At 42.3% G+C, this 26,537-nt stretch overlaps 1 protein-coding gene across 24 annotated transcripts in view; it reads left to right on the forward strand.

The window, feature by feature from the left end:
* Positions 1–26,537, forward strand: part of NEB (nebulin) — a 99,633-nt gene that overhangs the window by 61,048 nt on the left and 12,048 nt on the right. For 10 of the 24 annotated variants that reach the window (XM_059852461.1, XM_059852462.1, XM_059852464.1 and 7 more), the window contains 32 exons: positions 692–796; positions 1,078–1,182; positions 1,666–1,770; positions 1,984–2,088; positions 3,713–3,817; positions 6,004–6,108; positions 6,209–6,316; positions 7,591–7,695; positions 8,365–8,469; positions 8,589–8,693; positions 9,235–9,339; positions 9,429–9,539; positions 9,741–9,851; positions 10,298–10,399; positions 10,513–10,611; positions 11,109–11,207; positions 13,031–13,141; positions 13,281–13,385; positions 14,237–14,341; positions 15,435–15,539; positions 16,302–16,412; positions 16,869–16,979; positions 18,750–18,863; positions 18,977–19,081; positions 19,497–19,601; positions 19,715–19,819; positions 20,588–20,680; positions 21,728–21,820; positions 23,142–23,234; positions 23,718–23,810; positions 24,858–24,950; positions 25,425–25,517. In XM_059852461.1, coding sequence (XP_059708444.1) covers positions 692–796; positions 1,078–1,182; positions 1,666–1,770; positions 1,984–2,088; positions 3,713–3,817; positions 6,004–6,108; positions 6,209–6,316; positions 7,591–7,695; positions 8,365–8,469; positions 8,589–8,693; positions 9,235–9,339; positions 9,429–9,539; positions 9,741–9,851; positions 10,298–10,399; positions 10,513–10,611; positions 11,109–11,207; positions 13,031–13,141; positions 13,281–13,385; positions 14,237–14,341; positions 15,435–15,539; positions 16,302–16,412; positions 16,869–16,979; positions 18,750–18,863; positions 18,977–19,081; positions 19,497–19,601; positions 19,715–19,819; positions 20,588–20,680; positions 21,728–21,820; positions 23,142–23,234; positions 23,718–23,810; positions 24,858–24,950; positions 25,425–25,517 — 3,315 coding nt within the window. Of the gene's footprint in view, positions 1–691; positions 797–1,077; positions 1,183–1,665; positions 1,771–1,983; positions 2,089–3,712; positions 3,818–4,389; positions 4,495–6,003; positions 6,109–6,208; positions 6,317–7,590; positions 7,696–8,364; positions 8,470–8,588; positions 8,694–9,234; positions 9,340–9,428; positions 9,540–9,740; positions 9,852–10,297; positions 10,400–10,512; positions 10,612–11,108; positions 11,208–13,030; positions 13,142–13,280; positions 13,386–14,236; positions 14,342–15,434; positions 15,540–16,301; positions 16,413–16,868; positions 16,980–18,749; positions 18,864–18,976; positions 19,082–19,496; positions 19,602–19,714; positions 19,820–20,587; positions 20,681–21,727; positions 21,821–23,141; positions 23,235–23,717; positions 23,811–24,857; positions 24,951–25,424; positions 25,518–26,537 lie in introns of all 24 variants that reach the window. The other 14 variants (XM_059852474.1, XM_059852475.1, XM_059852476.1 and 11 more) reach the window with 9 other exon arrangements.

Consider the following 26,537-nt stretch of genomic DNA (forward strand, 5'->3'; position numbering starts at 1 on the left):
CATCTCAGTTTTGTGTTAGAAGTAAAGTGCCCTGTCACTGGGAATGTGTTCATTTTTTAAATTCAGTAGATTAGAGAGAAAAATTACCTGAGCTGCTGCCCAGGAGGTTGTTAAGGTGAGATTGATTTTTTCAAGCGTGGAATAGTTATTTGTGATTTAAGGCAATTTAAAAATGCTCATTTGTGAGAGCTATTCCATTTATTTCAGAACCAGCAGGATGTGAAAGGACATGTGCAGAGTTGATGCTTTGTTTTAGGATTTATTTAGTCTTCCTGCTCTAAGAGTGAGTTTTAAATACTGCCAAGGAGCATCCCAGCTCTTCTGCACATGGGAACTTCTCCTCTGAGAAAGTCTGGGATGATCTTCCTGCTTTCTTCTAGAGGAGGGCAGGGAAGATTTTTTATGCCAGAAGTGGCAGCTGTGCTATTCTAGAGGGCACTCCTGTGATGCAGGGATGTTTGTTCCTCAGTCTGAAAGGGAATTGGGTGAAATTCCCTGTAATTTTCACCACAAGTCTCAGTGAAATTACAGCTGCTTGTAGGCAATTGCAACCTCCTAAAATTCCTCAGGGCTTGCACTGGGATGTCAGACAGCAACATATCCCTGGGTATCATTCCTGAGAAGTGAGAAATGTAACTGAAACAGTTCCTGGCTCATGAATCCCTTCTTTTGTGGTTTTTTTTCTGCCCAGCTGCGCTACAAAGAAACCTTTGAGAACACCAAGGGTAAATACCACACCGTGAAGGATGCTCTGAACATTGTCTACCACAGGAAGGTCACTGATGACATCAGCAGTGTATGTACATCATCTTCATTCCTAATTAGTGTCTGACACTTAATAACCTAAAATAGGCCACTTAGCCTTTTGTTCCTTTGCAATATGTCAAATAATAAGGAAAAAATCAGCATTAGCAGTGTTGATTTCTCTTTTCTCTGGAATATTGATTGCTTTGGTATTACAAGTTAATCTCATTTCCACTCTTTTAGTTCTTGTTCAGGGGGAAAAAAATGAAACTTTTGTGCTGTCTGGAGTGTTCTCTTTGATCGTTTTACTTAATTCTTCAACTGTCTCTGTAGGTGAAGTATAAGGAGAATTACATGAGCCAGCTGGGAATCTGGAGATCCATCCCAGACCGGCCTGAGCACTTCCACCACCGCCTGGTCACGGATGCCATCAGTGATGTGAGTTCCAGCAGCTCCTGCACAGCCCAGAATGAAAGTTCCAAGTGGTCTCCAAAATGAGCCCAAACCTTCTATCCCAACTAAGGGAAAGCAGCTGAAGTTTTTCAGTGATTTACAGTTGGCCCTGGGAACTGACAGAATCTGATGGCTAAAACTGCAGCAGAGCCCCTTGTCAAATTAACAGACAGTCTTAATTAATTTCATTTGTGTTTGCTTAGATTTGTTTAGCCCTGTAAAACCCTTTAATTGTACATTTCTGTACATACACAATAACCCCTTACCTGTACCTTAGTTTTAATTCACACAGGAACTGCAACAGCTAATGACAGATTATGTGTGTGAGTAAACTGAGTCCATCACAAAAATGGGAGAAACTAATTTATTTTATAATGAATGTAACTCTCTTTGCCACACCTCGTGCTGAGGTTCATTTCAGCACTGATCATCTGCTTAAAACTGAGGTTTTTGCCTTCTTTTCTAAAGGTTAAATACAAGGAAGACCTGGAATGGCTCAAGGGCACTGGCTGCTATGTGTGGGATACTCCAAGTTTTGTCCTGGCAGAGAAGAATAAAGTGCTCTACAGTGGGGTGAGTGACACACTCTGAATTGTTGCTGAAGGGTTCTGGACATTAGCTGTCCATTTACAACTCTTTGTTGTTGGTAGAAAAGTTAACTCACAAATGCAGTAATTCCACTGATTTTTTGCCACAAGTTCTCTCTGAAATCACATTTTCATTGCCTTACCCTTCTTTGGGCTAACGTGGGCTGGGTTTTGTGTGTTTGATTTCCTTTGGCTGCAGTGTAAGTACAAGGAGAACTTTGAGAAGACCAAATCCAAGTTCAAGTATGTGGCTGACTCTCCAAGCAATGAACATTTTAAATATGCAACTCAGCTGATGGATATGGTAAGTAAAGATTTCTGTAGGCTCAGCCTTAAGGAGTTGCTCTGTGAGTAAATACAGAGTTGAAGGTTGTCCTTCCTTAAAATCAGGCTTAAAGATGCTTTAAGATCAGACTAAAGTCAGAAAGACAAGGCTGTTGTTTCTCTGAGTTTTAGGACAGAACAGGTTTGCAGAGCCTATAAAGTGAAATCCCAACCCCTGTTCATTAATTTTTCATGGCAAAGGAACTTTTCCTTTGCTGACTTAAATAATGCTGCTGGTACAGTAACCCTGAGTGTTGGCTTCCATCTCAAAAAGGGGGGGACAGAATTCCAATTGCTTTCCTAAAACCTTGATAAAATCTTGATTGGTGTTAGGAAGACAGAGTTATGTCTGACGTTTCCACAGCTCATTTAATTTCAGTGATTTTGCCTGGAGTTCTTCCACTCTACAACTCAACTTTTTCTTGTTTTCCTCCTGGAGTGCTAAAGAAACAATTGTCACAACCTAATAATTAATGAACACTCCTGGGTTTAAAATTCAAATCTCTCCTGGAGTTTGTAGGATTAGTGCTTTACACCCCAGGACAAATTCCATGGAAAACACCACGTTCAAGGTGATTCCAAGCAGCTTAGAGTTGGAATAGCCCATCAAAATCTGATGCTTTTCAGTAAAGAAGCAAATATTTAGGTTTATATCTTAATCTTTCATTCTTTTTTCACCAGCCATTGTGTCATACCATTACCTGTCAGTAAGTTTATTACTGTATTACCTGTTCTGGTAAGAAAAGCTGCTTCACAACAACTACCATGATTTTTAGGAAGATTGTTCACTCTTATAATTGTTCATAGGGCAAATATGGAAAAAAAAATATCAGAAACATAAACAGGTGAAATTTTATCAATGGGTGCTCCACATCTTGAAATGAACTTACCTAAATATCTTCTGTTATATAAGTGATGTTTTTTCAATAACATCTCATTGTGTTCTCTTTGGACTCACCTCAGGAATCTACAGCACAGAGTTGCTTCTGCAGTTACTTTTCATGGAGAAAATCAGTCATAAAATTGCTTATTGAAGGGGTGGAATAGAGAAATCCTTAAACTGTAGGCCTTCCAGAGGCAATGTAGAAATGAATTTACCATTTGGAAATATTCTCCCTCTTTTCTTTTTTTTTTAAATTTGTTTTTTTCCCTCTGGTTTGGTTTTTTGTTTTTTTTTTTTGTTTTTTTTTTTGTTTGTTTGTTTTTTGTTTTAGGGTTTTTGTTTGTTTGGAGGGTTTTTGTTGGTTTTTTGTTTGTTTATTTTTGGGGTTTTTTTTTTGTTTTGTTTTTCTGATTTTTGTGGGTTTTTTTGTGTTTTTGTTTGGGGTTTTTTAGGGTTTTTTTTGTTTTTGTTTTGTTTCTTTGTTTGGTTTTTTGTTTGTTTGGATTTTTGTTTGGATTTTGGTGTGGGTTTTTTGTTGGTTTTTGAGATTTTTTTAAAAAATTTGTTTGTTTGGAGGGATTTTTTTGTTCAGTTTTTCTTTTTTTAATGTATTTTTCTCTTTTGGACACGACCTTCAACCCCAGCCTGTAAAGAGGTTATAGCAGTGATCTCTCTGTATCTTAACCCTCTCTTGTTACACTGTATGTGCTGTTCTGAGCAGAAATTATATAAAGCAGCCTATGAGAAGCTCAAAGATAGGTACAGCGTTATTGTGGATGATCCCAGGAACCTGCTGGCCAAGTGGGGCAGCACCCTGAGCAGTCAGGTACTGTGGGGGCACTGCAGCAGCTCTGTGTGCCTCCCTCACTGCCAGCAGTGTCACAGCCCTGTGATTTTTGTCATGTTTCTTCACTCTTCACTCAATCTCCATCCTGCCACCCAAAAAGGAGCCACTTTTTGTGTGAGCTGCTCTGTCCATCTGTCCTGTATGTACTTCCATTATTGTGCATCAATGGACATCAGGAATCCCATCCCTCCTGAAGCCACTGGAGAGGTCTTAAAAAATGCAGAATCAAGCATTTATTGCTTTATTACCTCTCTTTTCCTCTTACTCATTTCTAGATAAAGCAACAGGGACATATTTGCCCTAATCTCTAATTTACTCTCATCTCCCCCCAAAAATTCACAACTTCCTTAAAGTGAGAGCAGGAAAACTTGTTCATATTTCCCCTTGGCAGTGTTAATTATCCAGATGTGAATTGTATGCACATGTGGCTGAATACATACAGCACCTTGCCTAAATCTCTCCACTCTCCAAGTGCCTGGGATCTAGAGCTGTGTCACTGTTCATGTTGTTCATGTGTCTCTCTTGTCCTTGGTTGCCATTTGCATGGACAGAAAAGCTATAAATCCTTTGCCAAGATGCTCCAGCAGCACGGATGCAATGAAATTCTGAGGCCAGATATGCTGACAGCACTCTACAACACATTCCTGTGGAGCCAGGTAATCTGCAGAGCTGCTGCTCTAGGACACCTTAGATCCCACTGTAGCTGCTTGGACTTGGCAAATTTACTGCTCCCTCTATTTCCATGGACTTCAGACCCCAAAGCTTCCTCCACGTGCTGAATGCTGGCTGTGGTAAAATAAAGCAGAATATCTGAAACAATATTTGCTGTCACTTGGACGTGGCTCAGCTCAGGCTGAGCTTGTCCCTGTTTTCTCCCTTCATTATAAACAATTGGTATCAATTTCACATATTTGTATAAAAAAGCAATTTTCCATACATTTCAGATATTGGATGTTAGCTCTTCCTGGTATTTCCCTAACCCAGTTCTCATTCTGACACCAATTCTTGGCCTGGCCACCTTTGATAGCCCCAGTTCCTTAATTCAGGAAGGACATGATGGATTTCCCAGGGAGATTCCAGCATTTATCTCCCACTGTGCCCAGAATGGTGTCAGACACAGAACAGTTATTTCTGCTCTGAAATCACAGCTGCTGGCTGCCAGCTCACCCTTTGCAGGGGAAAAATCATTCCTGATCATGAATTGGAATATAAATGGTAGACTGGAAATGCAGCAGTGGAAACCAATTCTGTCAGAGGGAATTGTAATTCTTTGTTATTGCCTGTGCCAATAGTGACATTCTTCAGTAATAAATTACTGAAGGTCTTTCAGACATTTTTGTTCCATTTTTCTGTGGATTTATATTCTTCCACTGAAAACTCCTTGCAGGTAACTTTGAGTATGTTTGAATTCAAAAAAGAAGTGTCTGACCTGCATGTCCCCCTGAGTTCACTCCATGTTATCATTGATTATTTGTTAATCATTTTTCATATTTTGTCTGTCGCAGTTCCATTTCAAATGCATGGGTTTATTTTCTGGAAAAGGGTAGAGCATGAAAATTCTTTTTAAAAAAAGTATTCTAACATTTTCCAGCTGCCCTGAGGCTGCCTACAATGAAATTCCATCCTTGGTGAACCTGTTCTCACTTGGTGAACTCTGTGAAGAAAGGTTTAGAAACCTGAGCAGGGCAAGCTGATCTTTAAGAAAATCATTACCAAGGCACAAATCCTGCTGCCAAATCCTTGGCAATATCCTAGCATTGGGATATATTTGGTAATGTTTTTATCTCCTGCTGTGTGAGATGATTTACATTTCTCTTCACTCTGATCACAGAATCATTAAGGTTGGAAAAGACCTCCAAGATCACCAAGTCCAAATTTCAACTGGATATGAATATTTAAAAATGAGATTTTGTCCAGTATGAAATTCAAAAGTCTCTGGTCTGCAAGGATTGATTTTAGCTTGAAATAACCATAGAATGAATCAGACAAACAAACAGGCAGCCTCCTGGGCAAGGAAGGGGTTTGCAATTCAGCTCATGGTGCACGCTCTGCTTTCTTTGGCTTTGTGGGAGGGTTTTGCAATTTTACCCATGGATATAATCCAACCTCTGGAAGAGGCTTGGTCCTGCTCTGTGGATTAATTTAGAGCCTTTCCCCATCTCCAGATTCAGTACAAGAAGGACTATGAGAAGAAGAAAGACAAATACACCACAGTTCTGGATACTCCAGAGTATTTACGGACCACCAAGGTCAACAAGCAGATCAGTGACGTAAGTGTGGTCCTTTGGAATGGGACAGTCACCCCCAGGGAATTCCCAGCTGACACCAAGGATTCCAGGAAATAACCCAAGCCCCACTTTGTCCCTTCAGATTATTTACAAGCTGGAGTACAACAAAGCCAAGCCCAAGGGCTACACCACCATCCAGGACACGCCGATGCTGCTGCATGTGCGCAAGGTCAAGGACAGGATCAGTGACGTGAGTGAATCCTCTGTGCCATCAAAAGCACCCAAAATTCACTTTTTAACTTGGCAGCCAGTGTTTGTAACTCCTGTCTAACGCTGTCAGTGAAAGTCATCACCTTCTTAGACCATATTGGCCCGGAAAACTCTGTCTGCACTCAGTGCTCTTTCAAATCTCAGTTTTTCAGGAAGTCTTACATAGCATTTTCTTTCGGAGCTCTTGGAACATTTTTTTTCTGGGAGGAACCACACCTCACTAGAAATAAAAGCCATAAGCTGGCAATCATTACTGTTGAGAGGGTTTTTTTCTGTTTTTCTTCCTCTGGAGGCTTTTTTTTTTTTTTTTTTTGAGGCTTGAATAAAATATTTCTTGTATTGCTGTGTTTATTAATTTCTTATATGGATACTGTGAATATGTAAGGTAAATGTTCTGCTCTAAAATAAATAAGTTTTGAATTTGAGGCAATAGAAAACTTAAGAAGGAGAGAGAAAGGAGGAGACAGTGGATAGATTAAGAAGAATTTAGGACTCCTGCTCCTAATTCCTTCTCCTACCCTTTCTCTCGGTCCTTTGTTTCATTGTTCCTTGGGTATCCATAAATGAGGATACTGAAACTTCTGAAACTCAGTGCAGTATTGTCAGAATAAGTAGCCTGAGTGTCATCCAGATGCTCCATGGATTACTACATAATTAGTAGATCCAGGAGGAAAAATAATAATTTTTATCCAGATACTAAAGTGGATCATTGAGAGACAGACATGTGAATTGAAGGACATTTTTTAAGCTCCAAAATGAGTGCTGAGATTCTCTGAAGGTGTTTTCAGTTAGTGTAACTATCAGAAAATAAGTTTCTTCAAAGGATTTCTTTTGGCTGCAAAAATGTAGAAATATTCAGAATTACTGGTCATTATTGGATTTTGTTTAATCTTAGTCTGTGCCCCGTGGTGAGTTAAAACTGCCACATTTTCTATATAAAGAGAAGTGCTGCTGGAGAAAACCCTCCTTCAGGCAGGTGCTTGATATCAAGTTGTACCAACAGAATTAATTTTTCATGGAATCCCAGAATTATTTAGGTTGGAAAATCCCTCAAAGCCATGAAATTAAAGCTGTGCCCAGCTCCCCCCTCATCACCAGCCCAGAGCTCTGAGTGCCACCTCCAGTCATTTTCTCCTATTAAGATTTTATCCAGACAGGAGCAATTTTAATTAATTTTTTCAATATTTGGATGCTTTTCTTGTTGATGCTGGTATGATCTTTGCCCACATTTTTGACGTCTTTGTCTTTCTTCAGCTGAAATACAAAGAAATGTATGAGAGGAGCAAATCTCGCTGCAACGTCGTGGCAGATTCAGTTCACATCAAAACTCCCAGGCACGCCTACAAACTGAACAGCAACGTGAGTTCTGCCCTGTTCATGGCTCAGTTTTATTCTGGAGGGTGCTGGGAACTGGCAGTGGAAGCCACAAGGAATTATTTCCACAAGAAATTATTCCAGAAGAAATTAAATTCTGCCGAATTTTTGGGCATCGTTTCTAATCCTTACACTGCTGGAAGGAAATGTGTTTTAATTTATTTCATACTGAAGTGCTCACTCTGGTGAGTTGTCCTTGAGGTTCTTGTATGTCACACATCCTGTTCTTCCAGTTGTCCCGTTTTCCTGGCAGAGACACACCTGTCCCAGGAATTCCATGGGATGATGCTTCTGGAGACAAAGCCTCATGGAAAACTTACCTGTTTTCTGTTATTGGTGCCCAGCAGCCTTTTCAGTAGGAAGGATCTGAAAGCTCTCCCCTTCTCCAAAGTCAGGAGATCATTTCAGTCCTTCTTATCCCTTTCTCCACCTTCATATCCCTTTCTCCACCTTCTTATCCCTTTCTCCACCTTCATATCCCTTTCTCCACCCTGCAGTGGCTGGGCTGTGCCTGACCCCAGAGAACAGCCCTAATCTGGTGTAGATCCATTTTACCTTCTCTCCCAGGCCAAAAGAGAATTGGCCTCTGTGTGTTGTGTGCAAAGTCCCCAGTTTCCCATGAACTCTCCCTGTTTGGTTTTTCCCTGGACACAGCTGGATTATAAGAAGAAATATGAAGCAGCCAAAGCCCACTGGCACCTGATTGCTGACAGGCCTGACTTTGTCCAAGCAGCCAAGTCCTCTCTGCAGCAGAGTGATGTAAGCAAATCAAAATACACTGAATATTCCATTTCCCCATCTCTCCTATTCAGAAGATTTTTTAAATTGGAGAGGATCAGAGACTCTCTTACTTTATCTTTTCTCTTTTCTTCCTGCAGTACGAATACAAACTGGACCGGGAATTCCTCAAGGGGTGCAAACTCTCTGTCACAGATGATAAAAACACAGTGTTGGCCCTCAATAATGCCATCCTGGCCAGTGATGTAAGCACTGAACTCACCTTTCCTCTCCAAGTTCACTGCTACCACTTTACTCACTAGTACACTGTTCTATTGCAAATATAACTGGATGAGCAGCAAAGCTTTGGACAGTTAATCTCAGTCTCACTTCACTATTTGAATTATTTAATTAACAAATTGACTGAATAAATTTGGTCTTGTGAAAGTCACTGTTCATGGATTAATTTTTTATTCAAAGTTAACATTGTCTGAACACCCCTAGACCTTACACCCAGGTGCATCTCTGCATTCCTGGTATTTAAATGGAAGTGTCTGGAGAAGATAGCAAAAAATGCCTTTAATAATAACACAAACTGTCTTTAATAATTATTAACAGTATGTTAGTATTCAGTTTATTAAAAAAAATCCAAGTGAGAGCCATAGGAATGTATGGATTAGGTTGTAAGATGTCAAAATATGGGATTTTCTGCAAAATTTTGCACTAACAAGCAAACATGACTGTACTAATTACTTTTTATTCTGACAGATGGACATTATTTAAATTGCTGTCTCTCCTTCCTGCTAGATAAAATACAAAGAGAAGCACAACAAAGCCCGTGGGACCTACCACGTAGTTCCAGACACCCCCCAGATCCTGCTGGCTAAGAACGTCAGCTCTCTGGTGTCTGAGGTAAAACATTCATTTACTTCTTCATCTAATGGAATTGAGTTCCATCCTGGAGCTGCTGGGTTTGACCTGGCTTTCCCCTGTGCTGGCAGAACAAGTACAAAGAGCAGAGCAAGAAGCAGCTGCCCCATGGCTCCTTCACCACCCTGCCCGAGACCAGGGACACTGTCCACGTCAAGGAGGTGACCAAGAACGTCAGTGAGGTGAGTTCAGACTCAGCTCAGCCTCTACAAAGCTGAGCTTTCCTAATCCCAACTCCAAAAGCTGCAGCCAACACATTTTGGGAGTGAGGTGATTCCTCTTTATCCACCTGCAGCAGTTTCAAGGAGCTTTTTCTCCAAGTTTCTGCAGCATTTCCCTCCGTGTGACATTAAAAACTCACTCGTGGCCCTTGTTCTTGACAGACAAACTACAAGAAGAAGTTTGTGAAGGAGAAAGGCAAATCCAATTATTCTGTCATGCTGGAGCCTCCTGAGGTGAAACATGCCATGGAAGTGGCTAAAAACCAGAGCACAGTAAGTTTGCCTCTTTTTCCATTAATTTAGTAGCTTATGTAGCAAACTCAGCTGGAAAAACCCAGGTTTATGGATTTCTGAATTTCCTCCCAGCTTCTATGTTCTGGTGTAATTTTGAAAGATAAATGTGCAAATATTTACAAATATAAAATTGCACTGAAATAAGGGATTTGTATTAAGTCCCATTGTAGGATTTCAAGTAATCTGGTGCAAATCACATCTAATAATTTTTTCATCCTTTCAAAGACAGACAGAATTTCCCATATTTATTTCTTCACTTGTAGACCACTTGCAAAACCAGATTTCCAGATCCATGCCTTGTGAATTGATTCCCAAAACAAACCCATTTCTCAGCAACATTGCTGTGCCCTTAACTGGTGTATTCCCAATGAATAAATTTAATTTTCTCATCAATTTTCTTTCCTCTGTCTTCTTCCATGGATCAGATTGAATACAAGAAAGATGCCAAATCCAAACTCCACTACACACCTATAGCAGATCGACCAGATATCAAGAAAGCAACTCAGGCTGCCAAGTTAATCAGCAATGTGAGTGGTTTTAGGCCTTCTGTATAATCCTTTAGCATTAATTGAATTACAAAACCCAGCAGAATAATTAAAAGGGGTTTCCTGACTCCTAAAGGATTTATTTCTTTGATTAGATTGAGTATAAGAAGCGTGGAGCAGCAGGTGTGGGTGTGACCATGCTGGGACGTCCAGACATTGAGCTGGCCAAGGAGGTGTCCAAACTGACCAGCCAGGTAAGGGCAAAATGAAACCGTGGTGAAACTCAAAGCAGTGAGAGAAATGAGACCTTAAATTAATTTACAGAGTGATGTCATGATTATAATTGAAATTATTTCCAAATTAGGGGAAAAGGGAAAGGAAGGGAATGTGGGGAAGTAAGAAATAAACACCAGTACAAAGTATTTCTTTGTTAAACTTTTCTCCTATCATTAATGGAGATATAAAACCTTCTTAAGATGATGCTGTGACATAAATGCTGAAGCTGAAGTGTTTGCCCTGTTATTTTTTAGCTCTTTTGGGTATTGGCTTTACCAGAACCAGCCTTTACCCAACTCTTATTTTCCATCCTTTGAACGAACACTTGGTTTCTTTCAGCCACTTTCTTTTTTCTTTTTATCTTTAAAAGAATCTTGTGCCAGGACCTCAGTCCCTCTTGGTTCTTTCTCACCTCTTTGTGTTTGAATTCTGGATTTTTGCCTTTCTGACCTTGCTTTCTTGCTGCTGCTTGTAGGCAGAGTACCTCAAACAACACATGAGAGGCCACGGAGCTGCTTCCTATGACACCCCCTGGATGAGAACCTTTAAGAAAGCAAATATGCTAAGTAGTCATGTAAGAGAATTTTAATTAACTGCTATTTAATGCCATTGTTGTGCATCTGTCTCTTGCTGGCCTAATTATCTTGCAATTCTGCAGCACCCTGTGAAAATTTGCATGTCATTCTGCCCTTCATAATGATTTTGGAACTTCCAGGTTATTTTATGGAAGGTTTCAGTGCACTCACATAATGTGAAAACTCACCTTTTTCACCCAAAACCCTAAAGTTTGAGCTGTTATTGTCCAAAAATGAACAAAACCACAGGGAAATACATGTGTAAACATATGTGTGTGACCAAAAATTGTGCTGGTAATTTTCAGTGAACGGTCACCAGAACTTCATTTTAACTCTTCAGACTTCTATTAAAACTTCATTTAAACTTTAATTAAACTATTTTATTGGCTGGAGTTTCCTGATGGAAGAGAAGGCTGTGACTGACTCACTCCCACTGAGAAGTGCAGCCTGTACTGGTGTGAGAGCTCATTGTTTCTTAGACTTCTTCCAACATCAAAACCTTTGGAAAACAGGAAACCAGAGCCTGGACTGCCCGTTTGGGAGTGGCAGCAGACAGGTCTGTGCCATTTCAGTTTTACACATTTATTTCCAAGTGAAAAAAAAGGGATTTTGCTTTTTCCATGTCTGGCTGTGTCTGCTGCCATGTTTGGTTGTTGGAATGTCCACCACAATGTCTGCAGGAGAACCAAGGATCTCCTCAGGAGAACCAAGGATTCTACACTGATCTACAAGAAAAAAAAGAAGTTCTGTTTGTTCCACTTCAGTGATGAGATCCTGGTTTTCCGTTCTTTTTCCACTCTTGGTCTTTCAAACGTTCTTTGCTGAGATAATTTTGGTTCTGAGGGAAGGTGAGCTGCTGGAGGGACAGTGAGGGAGCAAAGAAGGGTTGGCATCATCTTCAGCAGTTGGTTTTTGTCTTGGACATCTCTTCTCATAAACTTTGTAAAGCATCATGTCCACTTTGTGTCTCCAGTTGAGTTTTTTAGTGAGATTTTGTCTGTCTGGCTTGCTTGCTTTTAATTGTGCATTGATCTCCCAGCAACTCTTCTTTTGGGTTTAAAACCTCTCATTCCTGTCAATATTCCTGTCCTCCAGGCTGGATCTGCTGGATTCTGTTGGCTCACAGTGCTGTGTTTGACCTGGCGGCTGCTGATGTAGTTTGGAAGTGTTACTAAAACTGTTGTAGAATCTAATTAATTATTTGTCATTAGTAATTAATTGTGTCACTGCTCTGTTTGTGATGAATGTCCTTCTTTAATCCAGACAGAACACACTGTGTGCATAACAACAGATAGAAAAGTATTTGATGTATTTACATCTTCAGTGCTCTAAAGTCTTGAGGTTTTTAAAGCTCTTATTTCTCCAAGAAGTGTATAAAAATGTCTTCTTAACACTCTTTCATATATCTTGCATTATTATACTTTTTATATATATATATAATTTTATTGTATTTTACTCTTATTATACCTGTCTCTGTCTTTGTGAAGCATCTTAAATCAATGGACTGTTCTCATCAAGTGAAAAACTCTTCACCTCCAAGGGTCAGAATTTTGGCAACGCAATTCTCTTGGCTCTTTCATTTTTACAAGGAGGAGGTGTGACCTTTGCACAGGATGAAAAATTGCAAGTGGTATCTTGTAAACGTCAGATAGGTGCAGATTTTCTTTCCATGTCAGGTCATTTTTGAAATAATCCTTTTTCCAGTGGACACCTTCAAGTTCCTGCACTTTCCTTCTTCTGCCAGCCAGCCCCACTGAAACAGGGCCCCTCTGCAGAGTGAGTCCTGCAGAGCAGCTGTGACACCTGGTTGTTCTCTGTTTAGGTGAAATACAAGGAGAACTTTGCCAAAGAGTTGGGTAAAAAGCCAAAATACGATTTGAAGGAGGCCAAAATCTACAAGACCCTGAAGGACGCCCACAACATGGCCAGTGAGGTACGTTCACTTTGGCTTTTCCTGGGGGAGGATCCCTTCCTGCTTTCCCAAATCCCTCCTTCGTGTGGTTGGAACCTCCCCAGGCCAGGCTGGAGCAGCAGGGCCCTCTCCTGATGGCTTGGACCCTTATTCCCTGCAGGTGAAGTACAAGGCAGACCTGAAGAAGCTGCACAAGCCCGTGACGGACATGAAGGAGTCGCTGCTCATGAACCACGTGCTGAGCACGAGCCAGCTGGCCAGTGCTGTAAGCTCCGGGTGATCCCCCAGCTCCCAGGGGGGGCAATTCCCTTGGGAATTCCCTGCTAACTCCTCCTGTAACAGCTGCTCCCTGGGGCACCTCCGTGGGCATCACCTGGTAGTGATCTCTTCCTCTGCTTCCCAATGGTGCCTCCCAAACCGGCGGCTGCCCCGTGCCTGTGCCCTGGGAAGGGAAATCCTCATCTCCTGTAGCACTGCTAATGTTGTAAACACTGATCATTTTTACTGGGTTGGTTCTTGATCCCATTTTAACTGACTGCAGAGCTGCTCATGTTTTAAATCCTCTGATCATTTTTACTGGATTGGTTCTTGATCCCTTTTGTAACTGATTGCACTACACTAACAAATACCTTTTTTAATTTTTTCCTTTTTTCTTTGCTGATTACTATATTTAATTTTTTTTTTATTTTTATCTGGATTTTTTTCTTACTTTACTTTTTTTACTTTTACTGGTTGTTTGTTTAACACTCCCCTATTGTAAATCCACATACTTATGCCTAACAAAATAATTGATAATGAGAAAAGGCAAAACCTTTATTGCCTGGTACAGCCTTTTCATTACCAGCTGTGTTTTCTCTCTTCTCTTTCTTTTTCTTCTTTTAATCCTGGTTTGGACAAAACCTTTGTTGCAATCCAAAAGACCATAAAAAAATAACTATTCCCTCACATCTTTAACCCCCAATATCAATTCTAAACTTCTTGGTTTTTGTTTTACTTCTTGCATTTCTAATTTCTCTCTGATATTCCGTTGAAGTGTTGCTTTGATTGGACCTAAGAAGTAAATTTGCTGAGGGCTTTTTTTTTTGATTGAGATGATTTTTGACACCTTCCCTTCAGTACCAGTACAAGAAGCAATATGAGAAGAGTAAGGGTCACTACCATGTGGTGCCAGATAATCTTGAACAGGTTCATCTCAGGGAGGCCTCAGAGCTCCAGAGCCACGTAAGTTGGACATGTGTTTGTCCTTATCCCAAACTCACTGAGCTCCAAATTCCATCCAGGCTGGGACATTCCCTGTGCCTCTCTGCCCCACCAGCACTGCACCCCTGGGGGAGGATCCAGGGAGCAGAACCTGCCCCTTTCCAAGTATAAAATACACAGATAAAATACATAAATACATAAATACATAAAATACACAGATAAAATCTCCCTGTGATTCCTTCATTCCAGAGCCAATCCTGCTGCTCACCTCTGCTGTACATGGATCTTTTTACACAGGATAATACATTTATCAGGGGGATTTATCTCTGGAGAAGAAAGGACCTGGGAATGGAAGGAATTAGCGTTGTTGCTGACAGTGGATTTCCAACTGCTTCATCCATTCCATGATCCAAAGGAGAGCTCTGCTGTCCTCTCCTACATCCAAAATGCCTTTAACCAAATCTATCAACATGCCTGGAGTTTTTCCCTCTGGAATAAAACAGTGGATCACTCCAGACAAATCCATAGTCTGATTTGGTCTCTGATCCTCTCTGTTCCCAGTATTTATTGGCTGTAAACAAGAGCCACAGCTGATTGTTCTGGTGCTTGGCACAGAATTCCAGAAGGGTTTGGAGACATTTAGGATTATCACACCCACCCCTGCCTTGGACAGAGACACCTCCCACCATCCCAGGCTGCTCCAGCCTGGCCCTGGACACTTCCAGGGATGCTCAAGGCATGGAAAGGCAAAAAGGTCCCAAGGACCATGAGGAAATGGGTGTTAATCAGGCTGTTGTTAATGAGGCTGTAATTAATTTTTAAGCCAGTCCTTGTTGCTCCAGTTGGGATCAGGCTCTGACTTGGCCACAGCATTCCCTCACTGAGCACTGTGGAAATGTGGAGAACAGAACTTGAAGCAGGAATCATCTTCATGGACATTTTACCTCCTGGACACCAAATGTTACATTTGCTGATCAATAACACAGATTTTAGAAAGGCAAACTGCATCAGACATTCAATTTTTATCCCAGAACTGTTGATAGTAGGCACATACTACTCAATTAATTAGGTCTTTGATTATTTAGGAGGGTGACTTTCTGTCTTTTCTTCCCAGGTGAAATACAGAGAAAAGTATGAGAAGGAAAAAGGAAAGCCCATGTTGGACTTTGAAACTCCCACATACCTGACTGCAAAGGAGTCTCAGCTCATGCAGAGTGAGGTAAAATCAATACTGATGGGCTGAAAAGCTTTAAAATTTCCTTTTTTTATTAAACTTAGGGATGTGACAGGCAATTCTGCTTGCACCTTGTGCAGGCTGATAGACTGAAAATTTATAGCAATTTTATATTTCTTTATGATAGTTGTTAAATGCTGCATTGAACATTCATGGCACTTTCCTGTCATGAAATGAGTTTCTCTGTAATTTTTTTAAATGAAGCTTAAACAAGTCTTTGAGTAAGGAATGTGGTACAAAATTAATTTCACTTTTACAACACAACACAGTGTTTGTGTGTTATCACAGGACACAGAAAGTGTTCTTCTTCTTTTTTTCACCTCAAAACTCCATTTTTGAGAAACTCTTTTATTCTCTGAGTGTCTCTGCTGTCAGAGTTCTCCCTGACCTGTCATTTTCTTTTCTTGAGCACTTTTTGTGTTTATTTGAAGCTTATTCCTCTTCTGGCCCAGATGGAGGCTGCAAAGCAGCTGTGTGAGGCCGTTAGTCCTTGTGGTACCTTTGAATGCTTTCTCTGCATAGATAAATGAGTAGAAAAATAAAAAATAAAGGCAGGATCAGGTCCTATTTCCATAGAAAGCAATGAGCTTCTTCACAAGTTTTGGTGGGAAGAGCATTTAGCATCAACTGTACCAAGTGACATTGACACCCTCCCAGCTTTGCATATAATGAAAGTACTGTAATAAATATTTGCTGTTTTGCTTTTTTTTTTTTTTTCCTTCTTCTTCTTCTTCTTGCTCTCATTAGAAAGAATATAAGAAGGACTTTGAAGAGTCCATGAAGGGCAGGAACCTCACTGGCCTGGAGGTCACACCATCCCTCTTGCATGTCAAATATGCCACCAAAATAGCGAGCGAGGTACCAGCTCCTCTGGGCTTCCTTCCTCTGCCTCCTGCAGCACCTCCAGCACTCCCACTTCTTCTTCCCCACTCTCCTGCCCACCCACACTGAGCATGTTTACATCCATTTTGTGCTGTCAGCTAATTTGCCATGGACATTTCTTCCATGTCCCTTAATCCTGTTCCCATGTGCTGCCCCTCTCTGACTTCCCTCAGCCTAGCTGGTCCATATGTGTGTGCCTTGGCAATTTATCTTCCACAATAATCACTATCTTTTGTTGGAGTACTTCTTCCATAACCCTCTACAATATTCTTTCTTGTTTTTCAACTTTCCTTTTTTTTTTTCTTTTCTTTTGGAGCTTTTGGAACTCTTTTTTCTTTCATTTTCTTTAATTTTTTTTGCAACAATGTTGGTAGAGTGTAAAACTCCGTTTGGTCTGGCTTTGCAGTGTTTTTCCTTCTCCTTCTCCTGCAGAAAGAGTACAGGAAGGATCTGGAGGAAGGAGTCAAAGGGAAAGGACTGACAGCCTTAGAGGAGACTCCAGACATGCTGAGAGCCAAGAATGCCACTCAAATCCTGAACGAGGTATGGGAGAGCTGCTTGGAAAATGCCTGAGTGCATGGGATGTCCAACTGCCCTGGGAGGGACACCTTGTGCCATCCCAGGCTGCTCCAAGCCCTGTCCAGCCTGGCCTGGGGCACTTCCAGAGATCCAGGAGCAGCCACAGCTTCTCTGGGAATTCGTCCCATCCATCCCCAAGCTCCCAGCCAGGAATTCCTTCCCAATATCCCATCCATTCCTGCCCTTCGACTGGTGTGAACTTCACCATTCCCTGGAAACTCTTGAGTAGAGGCCAGGAAAGAACATGGATGAGGGAATAAGGATCAAAGTGGACTTTTAAGGGAGCTCTTTCCTGGGTGCACAGTCACTGTCAGGAATTCACATGGGAAACAGGAGCTGGGATCAACAGTCACTCAAGGGACTCATTAGTTAATTATCAAGGGACTAAACCAAGATATAAGTCATGAAGCACAAACTGAAAGAGTATGAAATTATATAATTTGTGTGCAAAATTATGAGTTGATATTAGAGGTATTCCTGGTTTGGGAGTGGGACTGTTCCAGGTTTGCGATGGGCACTATTGCTGGTTGGGATGGACACTATTCCTAGTTTGGGATTGGTGGTATTCCTGGTTTGGGATGGGCACTGTTCCTAGTTTGGGATTGGCTCTGTTCCTGGTTTGGGATGGGCTCTGTCCATGATTGGGATGGTCACTGTTCCTGGTCTGGGATTGGTTCTGTCCGTGGTTGGAATGGGCTCTGTCCATGGTTGGGATGGTCACTGTTCCTGGTCTGGGATTGACATATTCCAACTTGGGATGGGCTCTGTTCCTGGCTGGGATGAGCCCTGTTCCTGATTGGGATGGGCTCTGTTCCTGGTTTGGGATGGGCTCTGTCCATGGTTGGGATGGTCACTGTTCCTGGTCTGGGATTGGTTCTGTCCGTGGTTGGGATGGTCACTGTTCCTGGTCTGGGATTGGTTCTGTCCGTGGTTGGGATGGGCACTGTTCCTGGTTAGAATGGGCACTGTTCCTGGTCTAGGATTGACATATTCCAATTTGGGATGGGCTCTGTTCCTGGCTGGGATGGACACTGCTCCTGGTTTGGGATTTGTGCTATTCCTTTTTGGGATGGGCTCTGTTCCTGGTTGGGATGGGCACTGTTCCTGGTTGGGATGGGCTCTATTCCTGGCTGGGATGAGCACTGTTCCTGATTGGGATGGGCTCTGTTCCTGGCTGGGATGGGCACTGTTCCTGATTGGGATGGGCACTGTTCCTGGTTTGGAATGGGTTCTGTTCCTGGCTGGGATGAGCACTGTTCCTGATTGGGATGGGCTCTGTTCCTGGTTTGGGATTTGTGCTATTCCTCTTTGGGATGAACACTGTTCCTGGTTGGGTTGGGCACTGTTCCTGATTGGGATGGGCACTGTTCCTGGCTGGGATGGGCACTGTTCCTGATTGGGATGGGCTCTGTTCCTGGTTTGGGATTTGTGCTATTCCTCTTTGGGATGGGCTCTGTTCCTGGCTGGGATGAGCACTGTTCCTGATTGGGATGGGCTCTGTTCCTGGTTTGGGATTTGTGCTATTCCTCTTTGGGATGGGCTCTGTTCCTGGTTGGGTTGGGCTCTGTTCCTGGTTTGGGATTTGTGCTATTCCTCTTTGGGATGAGCACTGTTCCTGGTTGGGTTGGGCTCTGTTCCTGGCTGGGATGAGCACTGTTCCTGGCTGGGGCTGGCCCTGTTCCTGTGTGTGGCCGTGGATCTGAGCCCTTTGCCATGCCCTTCTGCTCCCTGCAGAAGGAGTACAAGCGAGCCCTGGAGCAGGAGATCCGCGGGAAGGGCCTGACCGAGCTGGCGCTGGAGACGCCGGATTTCGTGCGCGCCCGGAACGCCACCGACATCGCCAGCCAGGTCTGTGCCACCCTGACCTCTGAGCTCCTCAGGAAGGAAAATTCAGATTTTTCTGGGTAAACCCAGTGTGAGCTGTTGTGCAGAGACCCCTAAACGTGAGCTTTGCCCGACAGATCAAATACAAACAATTGGCAGAAATGGAGAAAGCCAACTACACCAGTGTTGTTGATACTCCAGAGATTATTCATGCCCAGCAGGTCAAGAACCTTTCCAGCCAGGTATCTTGAGTGAAGCAATTAATCCTGCTCATGTGGGAACTCCAGGAAATACTAATGTAACACCCAAATAACCACCTCTCACAGCCTTCAAGAGGTACCAGGGAATAATTCTTTTCAAAGCTCTGGAATTCTACGGCAATAATCAAATTAATTTTACTGCTGTGTCAAGTGACACAATAATTTTTCTTGCTTTGCAAAGCTAATTCTTCTTTAAGTGGATTCTTCTTAATTTTCTACTCCTCAATAACCTGCTGTCTAAATTAAATCTTGCACTGAGGCATAATCTCAGTTTCTACCAGACAGAGAAGAGCTCACATCTCCACAAAGATGGGAACTACTCAGCAATCAATAACTCCAGTTTGTTTCTTGCTGCTTTTGTGTGTTCTATTTTAATCCATTTGGGGTTTTCCATCAGAAAAAATACAAGGAAGATGCAGAGAAGAGCATGCCCTACTACGTGCCTGTGGCTGACACACCAGAAATGCAGCGGGTCCGAGAGAATCAGAAGAACTTTAGCATGGTAAGGCCAGAAATAAGTAATAAAAAACCCCCATATTTATCTCATTTTTGAAGAAAACTGAGAGGAAATTTGTACAGCATAGAGTTAACATTTCCCATTTTCCATTTTCACAGCTTCAGTATCAGTCAGACCTACAGAGCAGTAAAGGAAAAGTCACTGTGGTTCAGGACACCCCAGAAATCCTGAGGGTGAAGGAAAACCAGAAGAATTTCAGCTCGGTATGGTCACCTCTATCTTCACTCCTCAGCCCAAAAAATACAGTTTAATGTCTTTAATAAAAATACAATTTTTTGGTGCTTCTCCTACAGGTACAGTAAGTTTAGCTGGGCTTTATAAAGTGTTTTTCCTGCTGTTTTTGTGGGGTGTTTGGCCTCTTTCACAGGCACAGCTGCGATGGAGTTAAACAATCCTTCATGAAATGAATATAATTCTTGTCCCTTTCCTTTGTGCTGTTCCCATGCCAGTCCCTCCCTGTCCTGCTGCCCCTCGTGCTCTGTGTGCCTGAGTTGTTGCCCAGTTCCTGTTGCCATCAAGTCTCCTGTGGCATTTTGCCTCCAGCACCATTAACAAAGTGGAAAATATTTGTATAAATCAAATAAGAGCAAATATGATCTTCAATTCTAAAATTAGCCCACAGATATTTTGATTATGGAATTATGGAATGGGTAGAAGGGACCTAAAGCTCATCATCTTCCATCCTGCCATGGGCAGGGACTCCTTCCACAAGCCCAGGAATATTCTACTGAAATATATTTGATATTTTGATTTATTGTATCAATTATCTCCTACTTAAAAAGCATTAAATATAAAAAATCAGCTCGTTTTTTACCCCAAATGGTGCTCACTTTGGACACCTTCAGAGAGGCAGTGACCAGAGTGGATCCTCTGGGCTTTCAGCTGCTCTGTTGTGTCCAAATTCAGTGTCTGGGAGCAAGAATGTTGTGTTTTGGATGCTTAACCTTGTTGTCTTCATTCTAAACGTTAAGATTTTGTATAAAGAAGATATTGGAACTGGAACCACAATTGAAAAGACCCCAGAGATGCAGAGAGTTAAACGAACCCAGGATAATATCAGCTCGGTACACAAGGATTGGTTTTTAATACTCACTCTACTGCTGCTAATTCAACTTGAAATAATATTTTTTTTCTATTTTTCTTTTCTTTACATCTTGCTAACAGTGGTTTGGCAATAACCCACCCAGTCAAGGGTGACTTTCTGGAAGTTTTTGCCCATCCTTGTTACTTTAACAGTAACCTCTCTAATGATTAACATTCTATTTCTTACTCACAACCCATTTCTAAACCACAAAAGCTCTTGCTGTCAATTTGATCTCATGCCAGATATAGTTTGGACAGAAAAAAAGAAATATTTACGTGGGAAGGGATGTGTTGAAATCATCTATTCCAACCCTGTGGCTCAGCTTTAGGATGAGTTGAGTTTTGAGTATCCCACAGGATGAAGATTCCACAACCTGTTCCAGGGTGGGACCATCTCCCAGGAAAATCTGTTTTACTCTGCTCAGACTGAATTTTCTGGTGGTGAATTTTTTGGTTTGTTTTGTCCTGGCAAACTTGGATGTTACCTAAAAGGTCACAGCACTCTATTTTGCCTATTAATTTTATTTCAAAGCTCCTAAACCTCCTCCATGCTTTTTTTGAATGGTGGTGTCATTTAGTGTCATGCACTAACACTGCAGCCAGTTTGTTCACGCAGAATGTGTTAAAAATGTTGAAAATGTTCTTGTGAAAGGCTTTTTTTGTTGTTAGCAAAGCAGAAATGCAATGGCACTGTCACTGCTGAAACGTTGTGTGATGATTCTCACCTTTGTTAGATTGGAGTGATTCTTACACATCCCAGATTCTCCTGTGGTTGGTAGAAAGGCCAAATAGTGTCAGGTTTAAAAGAATTTATCTGGTTTTATAAAACCCTTTCAGTGCCATTCCCAGTGACTCAACAGCTGAATTGCCTTGTCACAGATCCCTTGGGAAGGTGAGGGGAAGGTGAGGGGAAGGTGGTGGAGTCCTTTAAACTTCCCCTCTGCACAGATCAGGATCAATCTCTTTCTGAACCTTTGAAAGCTGTCCTGTGGATCTTTTTCCCTCCCCTAATTCCTGTTCCTTTGCAGGTGAAGTACAAGGAGAGCATTGGCAAAGGGACTCCCATTCCTGACCTGCCCGAGGTGAAGCGTGTCAAGGAGACCCAGAAGCACATCAGCTCGGTAAGTCATGTCCCTGTCCCTGTTCCCTGGAATGTCCCTGTTCCCTGGACAGCAGCTGGGGAATGTCCCTGTTCCCTGGAATGTCCCTGTTCCCTGGACAGCAGCTGGGGAATGTCCCTGTTCCCCGGAATGTCCCTGTTCCCCGGAATGTCCCTGTCCCTGTTCCCTGGAATGTCTCTGTTCCCTGGAATGTCCCTGTGAATGCACAGCAGCCCAGGAATTCCCTGTTCTCTGCCCTCTCCAGGGCCTTTTCCTCTTGGGAAAGCTCCAGCTCTCCCAAATCCCCATGGCCAGCAGTAGGAAATTGAAATACCTGAGTTTTACAGGAATTATCCCCATCAGTCGCTGCCTGTGTTTTTTCTGTGGCCTTTTCTGAACACAGAGCTAGGAACAAAAATGACCCAGGTTATGTGTTGAAGTTTGACTGGGAAATAAAGGGAGCAGGATCACAGAATTTTGAGAAAAAACCCATTTGAAGCCTTTTTGTGTGACAAATATATAATATATATATTCCCTTAAAATTATAAGGGAAAGCAAAACCTTCCCATATCCAGTCAAGTGTAAATTTCACAGCTCACTTGTGGACAACTGAGTTGTTTTTCCAAATAATTCCTCGTTTTTTCTAACCTTCACCACAAGTTGTTTTCCCTTGCTATAATTGATTTGTTTAATGACACCAAGCAGTGGAATTTTTTTGTTAGTTTTTTTTTTGTACAAGTTTAGTTTTGGTGCAAGGATTTTCCTACTTGCAAGAAGAGCTGTGAGTCAAAATAAGACAATACTCTTGTCAGGTCTTCCCACATGGTTGGGGTTATTCCAAAAACATCTTCTTTCATGAAAAATCCCATTTTAAAAGATCAAATAACTACAGGTTAAATTAAGCCTCATAACATGAGTGGTGGCACTCAGTTGTTTTTGTTTCCTAGAGGTTTAACACAAAGTAAAACAGTGGTGCAAACAAACAAGTGAAAATGAATAAAGCCCACAATGAAGTCTTTGTACACTGAACAATTCCAGAAAAGGTGAAGCTGTTTATTAATCCCATAAAGAAATGCTGTTTGCCTGAAAAGTAATTCTATCATATCTCCTGAACTAAGAGGAAAAGTAAAATATCCCTCTCAAGGTGGGGTCAGCAGAATATTTGAATTTGTGTCCTTTAAGTGAAGAATTGAAGGGGAATTACTCTGAGCAGGTGATGCTGCTGATAAAGATCCTGAGGGGTGTGAGTTGTGTTTGCATTTGTGTCCAGTTCCAGTCTGCACTGGCAGTGAGCAGGTCAGGGACGTCCCAGGGCTGCTCTGACCCTGCTTGTGTCCCACAGGTGATGTACAAGGAGGAGCTGGGCACAGGCACCCCCACGCCCGTGACCCCAGAAATGGAGCGGGTCAAACGCAACCAGGAGCAGATTAGCTCGGTATTTCCACCCTGCAGGACTTATAACAACGGGCTGTTGTTATAATCCTGTGCTCCTAACACCCTAACCTTGTTCTTCCTCAGGGGTGTAGTCCTGGCTGTGCCCTGGCTGGGTTTTAACTCATTGATCTTCCCCTGTTTGTGCTTTCGGGGGATTTACACCTTCACACGCTTTTCTTCTAAGAACAAACCTGCCTGAAAATAATCCTGGCGTTTCCTGAGCTAAGCTGGGCAGCAGAACATCCCTGTGGAGCTGTGGTGTTTCTCCCCACGTTTGTTTTACCCTGAGCCTTTATCTCCTCTCTGCAGTGACCCATTCACAGAATAATCCCCCACAGCCTCTTCCTTAATCCTTGCCTCTGGAACGAGCGTGCGATGAGCCCCAAGTGATCCTAACTCTAAACACAATCCCATAACAGTGGGATCTGCTGGGTCTGGCCTGTGCTGAGTGGGGTTTTTGTGGCACTGCTGTTGTCCCTCACAGGTGTTGTACAAGGAGGGTTTAGGGGCTGGCACTGCCACGCCGGTGACGCCGGAGATGGAGCGGGTCCGACGGAACCAGGAGCACATCAGCTCGGTACTGAGGGATCTCCACCCCTGCTCCCCTTCCAAACCCAAACCCAGTCCCTTTAACCCATCCTTGGGTGTGCTGGGAGCAATCCTTCTTTAATCAACCCCCTGAAGCCCTGGCAGGACCCTGAAGTTTTCATTCTCCCCTCGAGTTAACTTGTGCCATTGTTCCAGATGGAAGATTTTAACCTCAGGAATGAAAGCCCTGGAGCAGGGCTTTCCTTTGCTTCCCAAGGAAATATTCCTGGTGGGAATGGTGTCACTGCTCCTCAGGAGCACAGCCCACCCTTCCAGCACCTCCTGCCAATGGGAAACAGACTCCATCCCCTCCTGCGTCACAGGACAGGGAATGGTTTGGGTTGGAGGCAGTGAGAGGTCTGTCCCTGTCCCTGTCCCTGCCCTGCTGGGGCTCTGCTGTGTCCCCAGGGCTTTGTGAGGAGCTCAGGTGACATTCCCAGCTCATGGCAGGGAAGGAACACCAGGAACATCCAGTGGAGATGGGAAAAGTGCTGCAGGAGTGAATTCCTGTCTGGAATTCCCTTCCTGACACATCCACTAGGAAGAGCATCGTGCCACCACTTCCTTCTGCAGTTCTGGTTGAATTTGTGACCTTTGGGGTCACTCTGCCCAAATCCCACCTGGACTTCAGTCCTGGCACAGATCCCAGGGACAGGGACAGGCACCTCAGCCTGGCTGCAATCCTGGCAGAACATCTGGAGCTGGTGTAGGGAAAAGCCTTTGCCAGGGAATTTCCAGGTGCCTTGGAACATTCCAGCAGCTCTGGCCCTGGCTGAGGTGACAGCATCATCACCTGGTTCTTTTCCTTGAGGGCTTTTTGCTGAGCTTTGACCAAAGCAAAACTCTTTTTTTTCCACACTTTGCAGTTTCACAATACTATTTCTCTTTTCTCTCTCTCCTTCCTGACATCCCTGTCCACCCCTTTCCTTCCATTTAAAAAAAATTATTTTATTTTATTTTATTTTATTTTATTTTATTTTATTTTATTTTATTTTATTTTATTTTATTTTAATTGCCACACTCCTGCTGCCCACAGGTGTTGTACAAGGAGGGGCTGGGGGTTGGCACCCCAGTTCCTGTCACTCCTGAGATGGAGAGGGTCAAACGCAACCAGGAGAATTTTAGCTCGGTACATTTTTATCATTACAGGAAAAAACTCAGTATTTTGTAGCTATTTAACACCTCCAAACTTTAAATCCTCTCAAATTAACTCATTAAAAAAATCCCCTTTATGCTCTTACATTTTTAGCACCATGTTTTATGTACTTGTTGTTAAAAATATTTTTGTTATAATTTACCTTTGGATGTTTCATGCACATTAATTTTTTTCCTTAAGTTTAAGCTATTTTGCATTTTTAAACCTATTTTTAAAAATAATTTGCTGAATTCCCTTCCTATAATACTTGGTTCCTCTGCAGGAGCCTACCCAGGCAGTTGGATTTGTATTCCCAGCTGAATTTACCATCATTAATAACTGATTTATGCTCCCTAATTTTTCCTGCTTTCTAGTACTTGAGTGGGCATAAAATTCCATTAATTCCCTCCATCAAATGCAGATTTTTTTTTGTTTTTACCTCTTTTTGACTGCCCTGTTGCCCCACAGGTGTTGTACAAGGAGGAGCTGGGGACAGGAACCCCCACCCCTGTCACCCCCGAGATTGAGAGGGTCAAACGCAATCAAGAACACATTAGCTCGGTACCTTGGCATTCCAAAAGCCAAAAAAAAAATCCCCTTTAATCGATTTTAAAATAATCTTCACCCCAAAATAATTGATTGACACGAGAACATCCCATTCCTTGTGTTCTGCCATTTTTTCCTCAGGAATCCCTGATTTATTTTGATTAGACCCATGACTAATGAGATTAGATCCCTTCTTCCCATCTTTTTTCTGCCATATTCTTTATGATCTGCTTTTCCTTTCATTAATCACTTCAGTCCTTGATGATTTTTGATTTCCCCTGGTTTTGCCATGTCTAAAATCCAAACTATTCCTTGCCTTACTCAAATCTGTGGCTGTGACAGGGTTTGGGATGGGAAATGAGCTGGGATTGGTGCCTGCATTGCTCCTGCTTTGGGACTGAGCCTTCTCCTTTGGGTTTGGTGCCTTTCCCTTTGTGTTTGGTGCCTTCTCCTTTGGGTTTGGTGCCTTTTCCTTTGAGTTTGAGCCTTTTCCTTTGGGTTTGAGCTTTTTCCTTTGGGTTTGAGACTTTTCCTTTGGGTTTGAGACTTTTCCTTTGGGTTTGAGCTTTTTCCTTTGGGTTTGAGCCTTTTCCTTTGGGTTTGAGCCATTTCCTTTGTGTTTGGTGCCTTCTCCTTTGTGTTTGGTGCCTTCTCCTTTGGGTTTGAGCCTTTTCCTTTGGGTTTGAGACTTTTCCTTTGGGTTTGAGACTTTTCCTTTGGGTTTGAGCCTTTTCCTTTGTGTTTGAGTTTCCCTTTGGGTTTGAGGCTTTTTCATTGGGTTTGAGCCTTTCCCTTTGGGTTTAATTCTTTTCCTTTGGGTTTGAGCCTTTCCCTTTGGGTTTGAGCCTTTTCCTTTGGGTTTGAGCCTTTCCTTTAGCAAATGTGGCTGGGATACATTGGAAGTGTTCTGAGGGTGTTGGAATGTGTGGAAAGGTGAGGGAAGTGCCACTGAAACCAGCAGAAAACTAGAAATTGTATGTATGTAATACATCATATATCTCTAAATATATAAAATATAAAATTATATATTAATAT

Source organism: Haemorhous mexicanus, chromosome 8, assembly GCF_027477595.1.
Source record: "Haemorhous mexicanus isolate bHaeMex1 chromosome 8, bHaeMex1.pri, whole genome shotgun sequence".
Taxonomy (NCBI): domain Eukaryota; kingdom Metazoa; phylum Chordata; class Aves; order Passeriformes; family Fringillidae; genus Haemorhous; species Haemorhous mexicanus.